Source organism: Suncus etruscus, chromosome 2 (assembly GCF_024139225.1).
Source record: "Suncus etruscus isolate mSunEtr1 chromosome 2, mSunEtr1.pri.cur, whole genome shotgun sequence".
In the NCBI taxonomy this organism is placed as follows: Eukaryota; Metazoa; Chordata; class Mammalia; order Eulipotyphla; family Soricidae; genus Suncus; species Suncus etruscus.
The window spans coordinates 102156241-102173055 of record NC_064849.1 but is presented as its reverse complement, the minus strand read 5'-3'; the positions used below and the strand labels follow the sequence as shown (position 1 = coordinate 102173055).

The window sequence follows — 16815 nt, the reverse complement described above, 5'->3', positions numbered from 1 at the left end:
TTCCCATAGCACTGTCAGGAGTGATCCCTGAGCTCAGAGCCCTCAGCAACTCTAGGTATGACACAAGAATAAAAATAAGTGCATTTAACTATATTAACCAAAGCATTGTTAACTCATGAACCATTCATTTCGGTTTATTAAATCTTAATGACAGTCTTTTTCATTAAAGTTTCTTGAAAGATAAGATAAAATGCTACATGTGCTTAATTGTAAGTAGTAAGAATAAACTGGAAAAATCAGTTACCCTCAATCTCTTATTCCCTAGTCAAAGCTGGGTTCTAAGAATTTTATTTTCTTTATTCTGTGTTAGATTAGAAGAATATTTGTAAGTGCCACATTATTAACATTATAAGGGTATAGTATAGGTATAAGGGTGTTTTTTACTTACTTGAGAGGAGTAAAAATAAAAACAGGCAAAATAGGACTTCCTGTGCAGAAGCAATTTCATTTTGGGTCTTAAATTCTTTTAAGTTTTATTTACTATTAATGTGTAAAAGGTGCTTTGAGGAAAAAAAAATGTTGGTGTTAGGGGCTAAAGATATAGTACAATGGGCAGGATGCTTGCCTTGCAAGCAGCTCACCTGGATTTGATCCCTAGTACCTCATATGGTCCTCTGAGCCCATCATGCTTTTGTCCCTGAGTGTTGTGCCAGGATTAAGCCCTGACTACCACCAGGTGTGGCTCCAAAACAGAACAGAAAACTCATTAATATTTGTCTTCCTGCTACTATATGCTTTGGCTAGTTCAGAAAAGATGACAGTGATAGAAAATAATGGTAAATTTATTTTAATTGTTTGGAATCCAGACTGATGTTTTTTTTTTGTGTGTGTGTGTGTGTTGCCCCTAAACAACAACAAAAAATGTTTAAAGTTTACAGTTTTTCAAAGGTTTAAGTTGTGGTTATCTTATATATAGTGGAGATTGGGTTTGACAAATGGTGTTAATAATAATGTTTAAAAAAACTTTTTAAGTATAGGAACCCATTTCTCACAGAACTATGTTTGTGGAAACCCAGTATGTAGAATAGATAAAAATGGTGCACTCTGTGTAACTTATAAGGCATTTATCTTACTTTTTTTTTTATAAATTATTCTTTGCTATTTTTTATTAGTACATTTGAAAATGACTTTCCAAATAACAGTATAGTGAACTTTAGCAATGGAATCTTGATAAGTGCCTTATACATTCTGAGAAGATTTCTTATGAAATGTTTTAGCTTGTTTATTGCTACGAATAAGAATCCATATGAAAAGGATACTTCAATATAGAAACAATCAGGATGCCATTATTTGTCATGGAATTATGAAAAGTCTGTAAAGAAAATACCAGTCATCATATAAAAGGCTTTCTTTGATACTGTTTACAAATAATGTGTTTACCATTTATCCTTTATACCACATAAATCTTATGTTGATAAAGAAATAGCTGTACAGGTATGACAATATTTATTATAAAGGAATAAAAAGGTAAAATGCCCCTTTATGTTAAATTCAGATGGTTTTGAAAAGGTAGTCTTTAGATCATACCTCTGACATGAAGTGGTTTCTTCTTTTGCTTGTATGTGCTGAAATTATTAATTAATGTGAGACCTTATTTGTCTTTTTATCTTTACCTGGGAATGATAGCAATTATTTGAATAACTGTCAGCATTATGATGATCTTTTGTATTTTCAAGGTTTTGTGAGCTTTCATTAATTTCTAATAGTACATGACATGTGAAAATATGAAAAAATAAATTTGTATTACTAATATTTCAGATCAAGAAACTGATACATGTGGGTTTTTTATGACATTATAGGTTCATGAAAGCTTTAAGTTATGCTTCATTAGATAAAGAAGATTTATTAAGTCCTATTAATCAAAACACTCTGCAGCGATCATCCTCAGTGAGGTCCATGGTATCCAGTGCAACATACGGTTGCTCAGATGACTATATTGGCCTTGCTCTTCCAGTAGACATCAATGACATATTTCAGGTATCATAAATTTTCTTCTTATGAATAAAATTTCCCTTTTATCTATATTACAGAATGACTTTCTATAATTTAGAGTAAATATATATTCTGGGTAAAAATGATTTTTAAGACAGTTTAAAGAAATTTTATAATGAAATTTTTTATTTTACCTACTCAACTAGACTCATCAAGTCCTAAGGACATTATCCTTTCTCCCTTCCTATACTCTGCAATGATCCTCTATCAGCTTCTTGTTTGGTTTTTTTTTTTCCATCAGTATTTTCTCTGTAGAAGTTTAGTGGATTTTTAACGGTTTTAGTTGTATTTTATTTTAGTCTATAGCATATGTAGTTTATGTAGCATCTACTATATATATGATATATAAAACATATGTTTGAAGTATACAATGTATTCCTGATTTTCTTTAATACTTGATCTTACTGTGTGTAGTGTTGTTCCCACTCATGTAAAATGACCTTCATTCATGAGATAATCACATATTTGCATAAAATAGGCAAAGATTTGGATAATAAAGGTGTTAAGGCGCACTTGTCTTGTACTTGACAGATCCCATTTCGATCCTGGCATTGCATACGGTCCCCCAAGCCTTACAGGGGTGATCATGAGCACAGAATACCAAAAATAATCTCTGATTACAAGTTTGTCCCCAAAAGAAAACTAAAATATTATTTGGGGCCAGAGAGAGAAAAGATAAAAGGGGTGGTAAGGTTGTTGCCTTGCTAGCAGCTGACCTGGATTTTTTGTTCTACCTTGCTGCATTTGGTCATCCAAACACTTCTAGGAATGGTCCTTAAACACAAGGCCAAGAGTGAGCCCTAAGTACGTACTGCTGTGTGTTCCAAACCTTCCCCCTTCTCCCACCCTCAGCAGTATAGAAAGTATTTTAAAATAATGCATTTACTCAGAAGTCTAAGCAAAATTTAGATAAATGCTGTGATATTTCAATATACATTTAAGTCTCCAAAAGCAGAGTAATTTAACCTCCAGTAAACTTTGTTATGCCTATTAAGCATGTGCTTATTAAACATTTTGTTCATTCTGCTTATTATGTAATAAGATCATTAGGTCATTCTAATGCCCTTTAAAAAGTGTGACTTGCATTCTACCTCTCTAAATGGATCACACTGAGATAAATGCCTCGACACTAGCACATTTCTTATGTAGAAGCAATGTTGCTCTGTTCCTTGTTTCAGATCTTAATGAAGTCATTTCTTCTTTTTTTATAAACTCACTCACATGAAGTGAAATTATGTATAATATGCATACAGAGTCTCATATGTAAAATGAAAAGTGAATTCAGTTAGTTGGCTCTGACTTGGCCAGACAGCTAGCTGGCTTAGTAGGGTGGAAGGGAGGAAGGAATACTCATTCTGCTTATTAAATATAATCATATAATACTTCTGCTTAAATTGCATTTCTTTTAATTTTGTTACCGTATTTTTCGGCGTATAAAACGACCGGATTTTACAGTTAAAATTTTGCAGTTAAAACATAGGTTTAGGCCTATATTTGCTGTTTAAGACAGAACGTTCCCGTGCTGCAGCTGTATGTACCACAGTGAGCCAATCACAACAAGCAAAGGTTCAAAGGTTATACTGTAATAGCCTTCCTCTCTGACTTTGGCCAATCTGAGCTGGCTTTTGACAGTGTAGATTCGGGTCCAGAACATTGTCTAATTTGCATGCATAAAAAGCCTGCTTGGATTGGCTGAGTTAGAGAGGCGGTCCGAGCAGCCTTGCAGTGATTGGTACAGGATCGAGTTGGAAAATTCGTTTTGTGGCAATATCCAGACAATTTTCGTTTAGCGGCATATCGAAACGTTTTTCAGGATATACTCAGCGTATAAGATGACCCCCGATTTTCAGTTGACTTTTTTTGTTTCAAAAGCCGTCTTATATGCCAAAAAATACGGTACTATTTATAAGGTGGACTTCCTTTTTATAGAAAGACTTACCATGATTTATATCACTTTAGGTAAAGGATATTCCATATTTTCAAGCAAAAAACATACCTCCACATGATGATCGAAATACAAAAGTGTTTACTCATGATGCAGGAGGTAATGTATTATTTTTGTTCTCATTTGACTCATATATATTTTTATTAAAGTTTTGAGTAGAAAGCACTAAAATTGCAAGTATATTTAATTTGGGTCAGCTTAAAAATTAAACCAAAATAATTCTTTAAGCTAATATAAACAAGGCACAATTTTTTTTATTCCAATATTATTTAATGGCATTAAACAACTCTCTGAGGAAAAAACTTTGGGCTATGGGGGAATAGAAATACTGAAATGATGTACTTGATTATTTTATGGCTTCTTTTTATTAGCTAGTATTTTAGGAAATATCAGCCACATAGTGTCATAATACTTGCTCTTTTGGTTTGGTTTGGCTTTGAGCAACAACCAGCTATGTGTGGGGCTAAACTTTGGCGCCATGCTCAGGTTTGACTTGTGTACAATGCCAATATCATATATACTTGCTATTCTATCTCTTTGTCTTCCTGATTTGGTGGGGGGAAAAGGGCAAGGACTTCTTTCGACTCAGAATTACTACTATGCGTAAATATTGCTGGTAATGGAAACAATGTCTTAATTATGTAATCTTCAATTTCTGATTTGTGTTTAAATTGCATCTTAAGTTATATAAACCTGTTGATTTTATTTTCAAAATGTAAAATAAATTGGGGCCGGAACGGTGGTGCAGCAGTAAGGCGTGTTTGCCTTGCATGTGTCTGACCAAGGACCAACTGCGGTTGATCCCATATGGTTCCCCAAGCCAGGAGCGATTTCTGAGCACATAGCCAGGAATAACCCCTAGTCCAAAAACCAAAATAAATAAAATAAAATAAATTGCCCCTTTTTTGTCCCAGTTAGATTTTGCATCATATAAAGACTCAAAAAATTTTCTTAACTCAAAAATTTCACATTGTTTAAGATACCTTAAAAGTGGTGTTATTGATCTTTATCAGATTTATGTTTTATATTTACTTTTGTACAGGTCTTCCATCTGGAACTGGAGGTCTTGTAAAAAACTCTTTTCACTTGCTACGACAGCAGATGAGTCTTACAGAAATAATGAACTCAATCCATTCAGATGCTTCTCTGTTTTTAGAAAGTACAGAAGACACTGGACTACAGGAGCATACAGATGATAATTGCCTTTATTGTGTCTGTATTGAAATTCTGGGATTCCAGCCTAGTAATCAACTAAGTGCAATATGTAGTCATTCGGGTGAGTAATTAAGTCCATGATAAATCCATTTGAATTTGGGTATGTTCTAGTTGCAAATCTTCTTCCAGCTCTCTTTAATCCATCTTACAACCTTGGCCTTAATTAATTCATTTACCTATCATTTCCCTCTTGGAATGCTAGTATTTCAGTCTTCACTTTAGCTTCTTTCAATTTATCTATACTTTTGCTTGGGATTGATCTGTTTTCAAAGCCTTTTTATGTCCAGTAATCAAGACTGTCATTTGTCTGATTTTCTTCTACTCCTCTTGTGATATACATCCCATTACTGGCTTCAATTTTCTTAATTGTTGTTTAGATTAGGGTCACATCCAGCGGTGCGTAGGGGTTATTAATGGCTCTACATTCAGGAATTACTCCTGGTGTGTTCAGGGATGATACGGGATGCCAGGGATCAAACCCAAGTCAGTCACATGCAAGCTTCCTACCTGCTGTACTATTGCTCTGGCCCTGGCTTAATTTTTTTTTTTAAACTGCATTTTTGTTATTTTAGGCATCACCTGCTTTTCCCTCCTAATCCTTATATTTTACATACATGCAAGCTCACACAAAGACAGAATTGTCTTATTCAGCAGGTCTGACTTCTTCATGGAGTATTTTATGACGCTTCTTTTGATATGATATTAGATGTTTACTCTTTCCACTCTCCTTTTGTTCCCCTCCATGTGTAGATCTCTCTTAAAAATAATTCTTTGATTATCCACTAGTTGTTCAATGCTATGCATAGTTAGGTACACAGTTTGTATTTTGTGATTAATTATATAAAGTGTGCCCAGATTCAGCTTTTATCTATGATTTAACAATTGATGTTTAATGATGTTCTTGACTGTTGATTCTTCCCGGAGATTTTCTTCCTGAGTCTCTGGGACTCCAATGATTCTTAAGTTGTTTCTGTTGAGCTTATCATAGACTTCTATTTTCATCTGTTCCCATTCTTTGAGTAATTTTTCCATTGTTTGATCATTTGCTTTGAGGCTTTTTTCCAATTTCTTCTGCTGTATGTAATTGTTATGTATCTCATCTTCCAGTGTACTGATTCTATCCTCAGCTGCTGTTAACCTGTGGGAAATCTCAAACATGTTTTTCTTCAATTCATCTACTGAGTTTCTCAGACCTGTTATTTGATCTGAAATTTCCGTTTGGAGTTTTCTCATTTCTATCTTCATATTCTCCTGATTCTTTTTAGTTTTCTCTTCTATACTTTGTTTGAGTTCTTTGAACATGTTCCATATTGCAACTCTAAACTCCTTATCTGAGAGACTGACTAGGTGGTTGATCATGTTCAAGTCATCAGAGTTGCCATCTTCATTCTCTATGTCTGGCACTGGCCCATGTTGTTTCCCCATTGTCACACTAGTACTGCGTGTTTTTCTACGTTGTGATTGTATTCATTGGCTAAATGCTGTGCACCGTCGCGAAGGGGAGCGGAGCAACCGTGCTCCTCTGGCTTCTCCCTTTCTGGGCGTGTCGACTCACCTCCACGGAAGGCTCACAGGAAGGCAGGCTGGCAGATGGGCCGCACCCAGGATGAAATCAGGCCAAAAATGCAGGACAGCAGAGTAGAGAGGCAGAAGGGTGCTGGCATCTGAGATCCAGCGAAGTTCAGTGGCTCCTCCCTTTCTGGGCGTGTCGACTCACCTCCACGGAAGGCTCACGGGAAGGCAGACTCCCCAGAAAGTTCACAGGAAGGCAGGCTGGCTGATGAGCCGCACCAAGGGTGAAATCAGGCCGAAAATGCAGGACAGCAGAGTAGAGAGGCAGAAGGGTGCTGGCATCTGAGATCCAGCGAAGTTCAGTGGCTCCTCCCTTTCTGGGCGTGTCGGCTCACCTCCAAGGAAGGCTCACGGGAAGGCAGACTCCCCGGAAAGCTCACAGGAAAGCAGGCTGGCTGATGAGCCGCACCAAGGGTGAAATCAGACCGAAAATGCAGGACAACAGAGTAGAGAGGCAGAAGGGTGCTGGCATCTGAGATCCAGCGAAGAACAACAATTGATGTTTAACAGCAATTTCAGATTCATATATATGCCTAAAGTGGAACCATGAATACCTTTTCAACCACTTAAAAAAAAAAGACCAAATTCTCTGGATTACTTTTCTAACTTTTTACTTAGAATTCTAATTCAGTATACTTCCTGTTTGATTGGGTTGTAGCATGTTAATGATGCCATAAATAGAATTTTAGTCCATTGGAGTATTAATCTCTTCACTGGTTTCATACCCCACTAAGACTTGGGTTTGACAAGTCTGGACTAGACTATGCCCACTGATTAGTCTTGCCCAGGTTCTAGGATCTTTAGAATTATTTTTATTTCCTATAAGTGAAAGTATTAGAATATATTTGGAGTATCTGAAGTATTCCAAAAGAATATTTGGAAGTATTACTCAGGTGCTATTTTGAATGATTTCATGTTAACTACATTGAAATACATATATTTTTTAATTTAGTCAACATGAAATTATTCATGATTGAGTTTCAGGTTTATAGTGTTTCAACTAATTCATTTGCCAATATATACTTTCTTTCATCAATGGCCCCCACCAACCCCTATTTGCCTTCCACCACTAGTCTGCTTCTATTAGAGGCACTTTGGTTTGTTATTTGTTTGTTTAGTTTTTCCATTGTGGTTCACAGTACTATTGCAAATAGGGTTTCATTCATAATACTTTTCCACCTTTCAGCACTACCTCCTCCTCCCCGTTGAATACTTCCCTCAGTAGATGTTGCTTTCTCCATATCCTATCCCTACTACCCTTAAGTGACTTGTTTCCTACTGAAGACCAATTCTCATGTTTTTCATTTTCATCATCTTTTGATATTTATTATTCTACTGTTATGTGTCTTTATATCCTACTTATGAGAGATCATTCTGTTTTGGTCTTTACTACCTTTCTTTGTCTTGCTTCAATTAGCAGGATATTCTTTAGGTCCCTCCATATAGCAACAAATTGCATGACTTTATCTTTTCTTATGTCTAAGTAATAGTCCTTATATATATGTATCATAGTTTTTGTATCCAATCATATATTCTTTTTTGGGGTGGGGGTTGGGCCACACTTGGTTACACCTTGGCTATTCGCTCAGAAATCGCTCCTGGCTTGGGGGCCCATACGGGATGCCAGGGGATTGAACCGCATCTGTCCTAGGTCAGATGTGTGCAAAGCAAACACCCTACCTCTGTGTCATTGCTCCGGCCCTCCAATCATTTATTCTGTACACTTGGGTGATTTCCAGATTTTGGCTATTATGGGTAGTGCTGCAAGGAACATAGGGGTACAAATGCCTTTTTTCCATTTTGTTTTGAGCCCATGGCATATATTCCAAGGAGTAGATTTGATTGGTCATATGGAAGCTTTATTCCTAGATTATTTTTAGGTATATGGAATGTTCATATTGTTTTCCAGAAAGGTGGGGCCAGTTCCCACCAACAGTGAATGAGAATTGTTGCTGTTAATTGTATCTTCCTGATTATTAGAGATGCAGAGCATTATTTCTTGTACCTTTTGGCCACTTTTTTGTCTTGGAGGAAGGGTTCTTTCATCTCTCTTCTCATTTTTTGATGGGGTTGGATATTCTTATAAAATTCTACCAATTCCTTATATATTTTTGATTGGTGGGTAAGTAATTTCTCTTAAACCATGGGCTGTCTTTGTGTGTCCTGGTCTTCATTTCCTTTGAGGTGCAGAAGCTTCTTAATGTCATCCCATTTGTTTATTTTATTTTATTAATTTTTCTCCCTCCCCCACCCATTTGTTTATTTTTGTTTCTACTTGCTTGGTCAGTGGCGTTTTGTTTTTTGTCTTTTGTTTTTTATATTTTGGGCCATGCCCAGTGACACTCTGGCTATGCGCTCAGAGATCGCTCCTGGCTTGGGGGACCATATGGGATGCCAAAGGTTCGTTCGTCCTAGATCAGATGCATGCAAGGCAAACATCTTACCACTGCACCCTTGAAGATGCCTTAAGCTTCAGTGTCATGGAGAGTACTGTTACTTCTGCCTACTTTAGGCTCTTTTTGTTGATAATTTTCGACTTTAAAAAAAATAGGTGTACCCACCCTTCCTTCCACTTGCATAGCTATGAACTCTCCTCTTAACACTGCTTTTGTTGTGTCCTATAAGTTCTGGTAGGTCATGTTCTCTTTTTCTTTCCAGAAATCTTTTGATTTCTGTTTGACCCACTGATGATCATTCAATATTGAGCCATTTAATTTTCAAGTGTTAGAGTTGTTTCTGTTTCTGTTTGTGATTAACTTCTGTTTTCAGTGCATCATAGTCTGAGAAGATAATTGATACAGTTTCTGTACTCTTGACTTTATGGAGGCATTTTTGTTTTCCAGAATGTCCTCTATCTTGGAGAGTGTCCCATGTACATTGGAGAAGAATGTGTACTTAGCTTTTGGGAGGTGTGTGTATAAGTGTATCTACACACATATATGTAAATGAGAGATACATTGCTTATTTATTCACACACACAAACATATAACATACACTAACTCTCTTCCTTTTTTTTTTTTTTTTGAAAGCAGTATGCTGTTACTGGTAAAGTCTTCAAGATTACAATCTTTGCCCATTATCCATGGTGGGGTTACACATTGCTTTACCCTGTATTCTCTGAGTGTGGGGGGTTGTTTTCCATTTCTCTTTCCGTGTCTCCCTCATTGCCAGGAAAATTAGGAGGAGCTCTATTAAGGGAGGGAAATGATCTTGCAGCCACTATGTGGCTGCTACTTCAGGAAACTGAAGGTGGAGCCAGGGTTCAGGGAGCTGAAGCTCTGTATTTGGTGGGCCTCTCTTTTCCTCTCCTCTCTGGTGGGGGTGAGTGTATACTTGGGGATCAACTTTGGAGAAACTGGTGCTGACTTCTTTTTATGAATCTTAGTTCCTGCAAATTTTACTTCTGTTGTCATTCAGTAAGAACTTAACAAAAACCTATGTAGCCTTTGTACTGTTTTCTACTTCTTTTTTTTAATAGTTCAGAGTCTTTTATGTTTTAAAAAAACTGCCTCTCATGCCATGAATTCATAAGGAATGGGTTCCAGCAGCTCAGGCTCCTTTCCATTGGTTTTCACAAAGTGTGCTTCTCTGGGTGGAGCAGGCTAGTACGTCAACTGAACCCAAGTTCCTTTCTCTTTGGCTTCCTTCTTTCTCTGATCATTTTTCTTCACTCACTTCAGGAAGCTGTCTCGACTTTTAGAGTGCTTAATATGCTCAATACGAACATTTATTCTCTTGGCAAGAATCTTGCCTTTGACTTGTTTATTTACAACAATGCCAACAGCATCCTGGGTAACATTGTAGACTCTTCCAGTTTTTCCATGGTAACATTTGTGGGCATTCCTTTTTGAACAGTGCCCATTCCTTTTAGGTCTACAATATCACCTTTCTTATAAATCCGCATGTATGTGGCCAAAGGAACAACTCCATGTTTTCTAAAGGGTCTAGAAAACATGTAGCAGGTGCTCCTCCTCTTCCCTTTGTGTTGGTCATGACTGTGGTTTACTGGAAAAAACTGGATGATGGTGGTTCTGGCCCAAAGACTACTTATTTCTAATGTTAGATTGAAGAGCATTAGTTGGAAATGACTCTGTATTGGGAATAATATTCCAATAGTTGATGATCAGTACCTATCTCAGAGATGTGCAGATAGAGAGACTAATTTTTAAAAGCTAACTGATAAGGCTTTAAACTAGATGCTGAGAAAACAGTTGTGGAGGGGTCAGTGAGGAAGAGATTGTTCTTGTTTGCTTAAAGTTTTATTTGGTCTGTGGGGAATGAAACTGATTTATGACTTTATTATACATGGTTTATATGTTAAAAATTGATTATACAAACTATGTGTAGTGAGTACTATCAGGGTAGGTATATGGTATTAGCTAAGGAATAAAAGAACTAAACAAGTGAAAGAGATGTGAAGTAGTTCTTACTGATTTATGGTATAAGAAATCAATTGAAGTTGGGGCCGGAGTGGTGGCACAGTGGTAGAACGTTTGCCTTGCACGCGGCTGACCTAGGATGGATCGATCCCCCAGCGTCCCATATGGTCCCCCAAGCCAGGAGTGATTTCTGAGCACATAGCCAGGAATAACCCCGGAGTGTCACAGCATGTGGCCCCCCAAAAAACAAAAACAAAACAGAATGAAAAAAAGTAATAAGTTAACTATATAGAAAGTGTTAACATGGAACAGCATAAAGAAGTCCTGTGACAGCAGTGAGTGTGAAGTGGAATATAGAAGCAACCTGTGTGACTATGTCTTAGAAAGGAGAGGAAAGGGGACAGAAGATTAACCTTGAAAGAAAGGTAGAATCTAGATTCAGAATTAACCCCCAAGTTCCCTTATCTGCTGCCTTTCCTACTTTTACCTGGGTTATGTTGCTTTGGTTTTAACTTCCGTACTGTATCTTCAGCCCCTCTGTTAGATTTGGGGGGGAGGGGGGTTGCACACCCAGCTGTGCTTAGTAATTACTCCTGGCTCTGCACTCAGGAATTACTCCGGGTGGACTCCGGGGGCCATATGGTACTCCAGGGATTATCTCCACTATACTATAAATGCTGATATTTAAAATGGTCATTATGGCACTGTAATTAAATGTTTTCTTTAGACCTTCAAGACATTCCATATTCTGATTGGTGTGAGCAGACTATCCATAATCCTTTAGAAGTGGTTCCCTCTAAGTTTTCGGGGATTTCAGGATGCAGTGATGGAGTATCTCAAGAAGGCTCAGCCAGTAGTACAAAAAGCACAGAATTATTATTAGGTAAGTTTTCACATTGAAATAAATCCAAGCTGTTGATAAAACTAGTTTTAATTCTATTGTAGATGATACACAATCACTTAAATCTCTGCTTCTTATTCAAGTTTTGCTCCCACAATGTTAGCTTATGTATACACTTTATCTCAGTTTTAGATCTTTTAGTAAAGTTTAAGAAAAGATTCCACAGGTTTCATCATTTTCTATTGTTACGTAGATATTTTGATCTGCTTTGCAGGTGTTAAAACAATTCCTGATGATACGCCAATGTGCCGTATACTCCTTCGCAAAGAAGTTCTAAGACTAGTCGTTAACTTGAGTAGTTCCGTTTCAACTAAATGTCATGAAACTGGGCTTTTAACGTAAGTAAACTAATATTATTTATTCTATTTTTCATATTGAAATACTTAGAACATTCAATTAATTATATAGTTAAATTATATATTTATTATTATAAAAATATAAAGTGTAGGGACGGGAGCGATAGCACAGTGGCAGGGAATTTGCCTTGCATGTGGTTGCCCAGGACAGACACCGTTTCAAATTTGGCATCCCATATGGTCCCCCAAGCCTGCCAGGAGCGATTTCTGAATACAGAGCCAGGAGTAACCCCTTAGCACAGTCGGGTGTGACCCTCTCCAAAATACATAAAGTATAACATGTAGTATATATTATATATTATAATAGTATAAATATAGCACATTTAGATGTTAGATGGCTAGATGTTTTTTTATAATATTTCAGCTAAAGTAGTGTGGTAACAGATTAAACATAAAAGCAGTTACATGATTCTAGCTGTCTTTTATAAAGGTAGACTTTAAAGTGACCTGCAAAACTGTGAGAGTGGTATTGTAACACAGCATCACTCTTCCTACTTTTTTAATTTTAGGAATAATTTTCAGTAAAATAGAATAAATTTAATGAAGTAAAAATTTTATTTGAAAATTAATTTGGAGAAATATGAGGGGAGAGAGAGTTACATGCTTAGAAAAAAATACTTTTTCAGAAGGAAAGAAACCCTAGAATACAATCTCAGATTAGTATGGTTCCTGTCTCCAACGTGGAGAATGTACCATAAAGAAAAAGAAAGGAATATGCTTCAGGTGGAGGGAGATAAGGGCCAACTTCCAGGATTTAAAAGTAAAATTAATTTTATTTTTAATGTATCAATAAGGATTTTGAAATGTTAATTTTTAATAGTTATTGATGCCTACAGCCCACCCCGTATAATTCTTGAGGTCCTTTTTTTTAAAAAATTTTTTTTGAGGTCCTTTTTGAGAGGATCTTGATACCATAAAACAACTAATGTTTTATTCATTTAATTTTTTCCTATTTTTCCTTCTTTGAGTGTAAGGTTTAGGGTTTTTTTTACCCCCCTAAATTATGGCATCATGATCGAAGAAGTTTCAGATGAACCTCAAATATCTTTCATTTGCACTAAAGCAGTGATACCAAAAGAAATATACCTCAGGTTATCTTACCAGGTTAATTAAATAGGACCTTAACATAGATGTCAGGATCTCATTGTATGCCTTTGCTAGAGCACTGGGAAAAAGTCTTTAGTATATATGCTAAAAGCATAGTAGAGGAGTAGTTAATGTACAGAGATAATAGAAAACTGGAGCAGGAGAATGGGTCCTTAGTAGGAAGTTTGCCACTATGAGGAGGATGACGGATAGATCATGAAAAGAACCACCAAGACAGTGATACAGGGACGTGAATACTCTGGACAAAGACTGGGATTTGAAAGGAGGTATAGTCATATGCATAATACCCTATCAGTAACAGTATTGTAAACTAAGGCACTTAAAAAGCAGGGGTTGAAGTGCTTTCTGGGTGCAGGATAGAAACTGGGGACATTAGTGTAGGGAAGTGGGCACTGGTGAAGAGAGTGGTGATGAAACATTGTACCTTCCGTAGGAACTCAATCATGAATAATTTTGTCACTTTATCATTTGCAGTGATTCCATAAATTATAAAAAAAATAAATAAAAGCTACCATATAAAGGTTTAAAGACAAAGAGCCCAATCCTGGGTATTTGATCACTGTAGCACACATTTTGAAAAATATGTATTTAAAATTTTTAAATGTATTCATTTTGAAAATGTTTGAATCATTTCTAGACTGATAAATTTTTCAATTATACTAAGGGAAAGGGCATCTTATTTTTCAAGAAAAAATAATTTTGATCATATTAAGGATAATTCAAAATTGAAAACACATAGTCTGTATGAGGTAGAAATATTTAATACTTTGTATTCTTAAACCATCACCCTAAATATGTTTAACCCAGAGTGGGGGAAATTACTTAAAACCTGACATATTGGAGGAAAAATAGCTAAGTTATTACATTTTTAGTATACACAGGTTTTTCTTTCATTTTAGAATTAAGGAAAAGTATCCTCAGACATTTGATGACATTTGCCTTTACTCTGAGGTTTCTCATTTGCTGTCACACTGCACATTTAGACTTCCATGTCGGAGGTTCATACAAGAATTATTTCAAGATGTACAGTTTTTACAAGTAAGTAGGATTTTTAGTTTTGAAATTTCATCTTTTAAAGTAATTCTGTGTTTTAATTAAGGGAGAAAACTTATTTCTGCACTGAAACTCATTAATGGTTACCATTTACTCTTTAGATGCATGAAGAAGCAGAGGCTGTGTTGGCAACACTACCAAAGCAACCTATCATTGATACATCTGCTGAATCCTGACCACGTATTTCTAAAGTTGATAGATACATGCTATATATATTAATTATTGTGGGTTTCATAAAAGCTTCAGAAAGTGCTGACAGACTGAACATCAAAAACAGGAGTAGGTTCTGTACACTGTTCCAGTAGTTTCTGGTACATGAACACAGCTGGAGCTGCAGAATTCTCTAACCAAAACAACTTCCTCTCACATTCATTGAACTCTTGGTGGGGTTCAGTGTTCATTACCAGTTTAAAGAGTTCTAGTTACCATTGTATGCAGGAGCCAAGTACTGAATACCTGAACAGATTTTCTGATTTTTTTATTTTAAGAGCATAATAACAGTGGGACAATAATAGAATATGCAGAAGCACCCTTTACAAAGTTCTGAAAAAAATTTAGGGTGATATAAAGATGCCTTGTTTGTTAACTAATTCATGGAAACCAGGAGTCAGTGTCTCTGAGGTGCATCCTGTACCAACCACAGTGGGGTGTGCTATAGCTGCTGGTATTAAGAGGGGGAACTTAAGCCCTTCCACTTTTTTTTTAAATATTTGAAACACTACTTCAGAGGTTTGTAACCTCAAAGCGAAAGAAGAGCCTCAACAGCCCGGGACTTAAAAATTATTTTATGTTGCTAGATTTGCATAATGTTTGTTTTCCATCTCTTCAGTTTTGTTGCAAAGTGTTGTTATAGTCTCTTTGAATTGCTTAAGGTTTTTCACTACAGTTCCTGATTAAAATTAAAAATCTTTTATAACTCAAAAGTATTTCTCATTGATAGAGCACATGTATTTTCAGTGAACCTGTTTTCATCAACTTCCCACATCAGTGTTTAAACAATAACTAAAGGATGTAGTTTGACATAGCACATTTACCCTGCATGTGTAAGGCACTTGGTTTGATCCCTGGCACCACAAACAAAACAAGAAGGAAATGCAAACACTTGAATAAGCAATCTTTACCCTAAGCAAAAGAAGCATTAAGTAATACTTTGACTCTCCTGAAAAGATAAGTCTTTCTATGATATTTACATTCCATGGGAAAAGAAGAGCCATATTTCCTTTAAAAAATTACTATAAATTGATATTACAACTGGAAATTGTAGTGAAAAGCCTTAAGTACCAATTTTAAAGCAGCAGTAATTTAATTTTCATATCAGTGTTCTTGTTTTGCACAGACTAAATGCCTTGGTAGGTTATGAGTACAGTAATTGCCTTCATCATATTGTGAAGTTAATCGGTAGGGCAAGGTTTTGTTCAGTTTTTGGAAATCTTTATAGGAATTAAACGTATGCAAATTGTATATAAAAACAGCATGGCCATCACTAGAATGCGTGTAGATGAATGATCTTTTCTGAGGTCTAAGTAGATATGAAAAAAAAAATCCAGCTGGACTGAGTAGGACCCTTTTTAATTGATTTATGTAGACCATTTTTATAATTATACATCAGCTTTGACACAGTGAGGATGCATTGATTCATATTTTCCCATGCTACAGATTCTTTGAATAATGGGCTTGTTCTTTGAGATCTCTGTAAAGAACCCTGTGAACTAGAAAACAAAACTCAGAGATACTTGTTTTTGTTTTTGTTTTTGGTTTTTTTTTTCCTGTTTCTGTTTTTAATTTGCTGGCACTGAAAGTTCCAATTGGGATGAAGCCTTTCATCTCACTTCATAACACCTCTTGACTGCACTTCAGTGAATTGTTCTTATGTGCACTGTGTAGCAATTTCTAACAAAGCAGATAAGGGCTATAAGCTGCTGCTGTGTTAAAAAGTAGTTCTTCAGATTTTCTCTCATAAAATCCAATTGATAAGACGTTCTTTTTAAACTTTTAATTTATTATTGAATGCGTTTATTTAAATGTCAACAGTACTTTTAAGAGCATTGCCTGTCGCCTTGGTCTTTGGTTTTGGATGTTTAATATGCCTTCCAGAGAACCAAATGTCAGAGATACTAGATCAAATAGTGGTTAAAAACTCCAAAGGAGGTTATTAATGATCATAAGCATAATGGGGTTAACATATTTTAGACATTTGTTTTAAATACTACCTCAGTTTATGTAGAATATAAAATCTGTGGTTTAACCTCTCAAAAGTTAATAGGGGCAGGGGGTTTCCCACTGCAATCCCATCCC

The 16815-nt window shown here is 36.0% G+C and overlaps 1 protein-coding gene across 1 annotated transcript in view; it reads left to right on the top strand.

Annotated features, from left to right (window-relative positions):
• Positions 1 to 16026, top strand: part of RICTOR (RPTOR independent companion of MTOR complex 2) — a 131395-nt gene extending 115369 nt beyond the window's left edge. Inside the window, exons 33-39 of the mRNA XM_049767670.1 lie at positions 1800 to 1977; positions 3952 to 4036; positions 4980 to 5213; positions 11831 to 11986; positions 12219 to 12342; positions 14367 to 14505; positions 14622 to 16026. Coding sequence (XP_049623627.1) covers positions 1800 to 1977; positions 3952 to 4036; positions 4980 to 5213; positions 11831 to 11986; positions 12219 to 12342; positions 14367 to 14505; positions 14622 to 14696 — 991 coding nt within the window. The 3' untranslated portion in view covers positions 14697 to 16026. The remainder of the gene's footprint in view (positions 1 to 1799; positions 1978 to 3951; positions 4037 to 4979; positions 5214 to 11830; positions 11987 to 12218; positions 12343 to 14366; positions 14506 to 14621) is intronic.
• Positions 16027 to 16815: the final 789 nt, after the last annotated feature.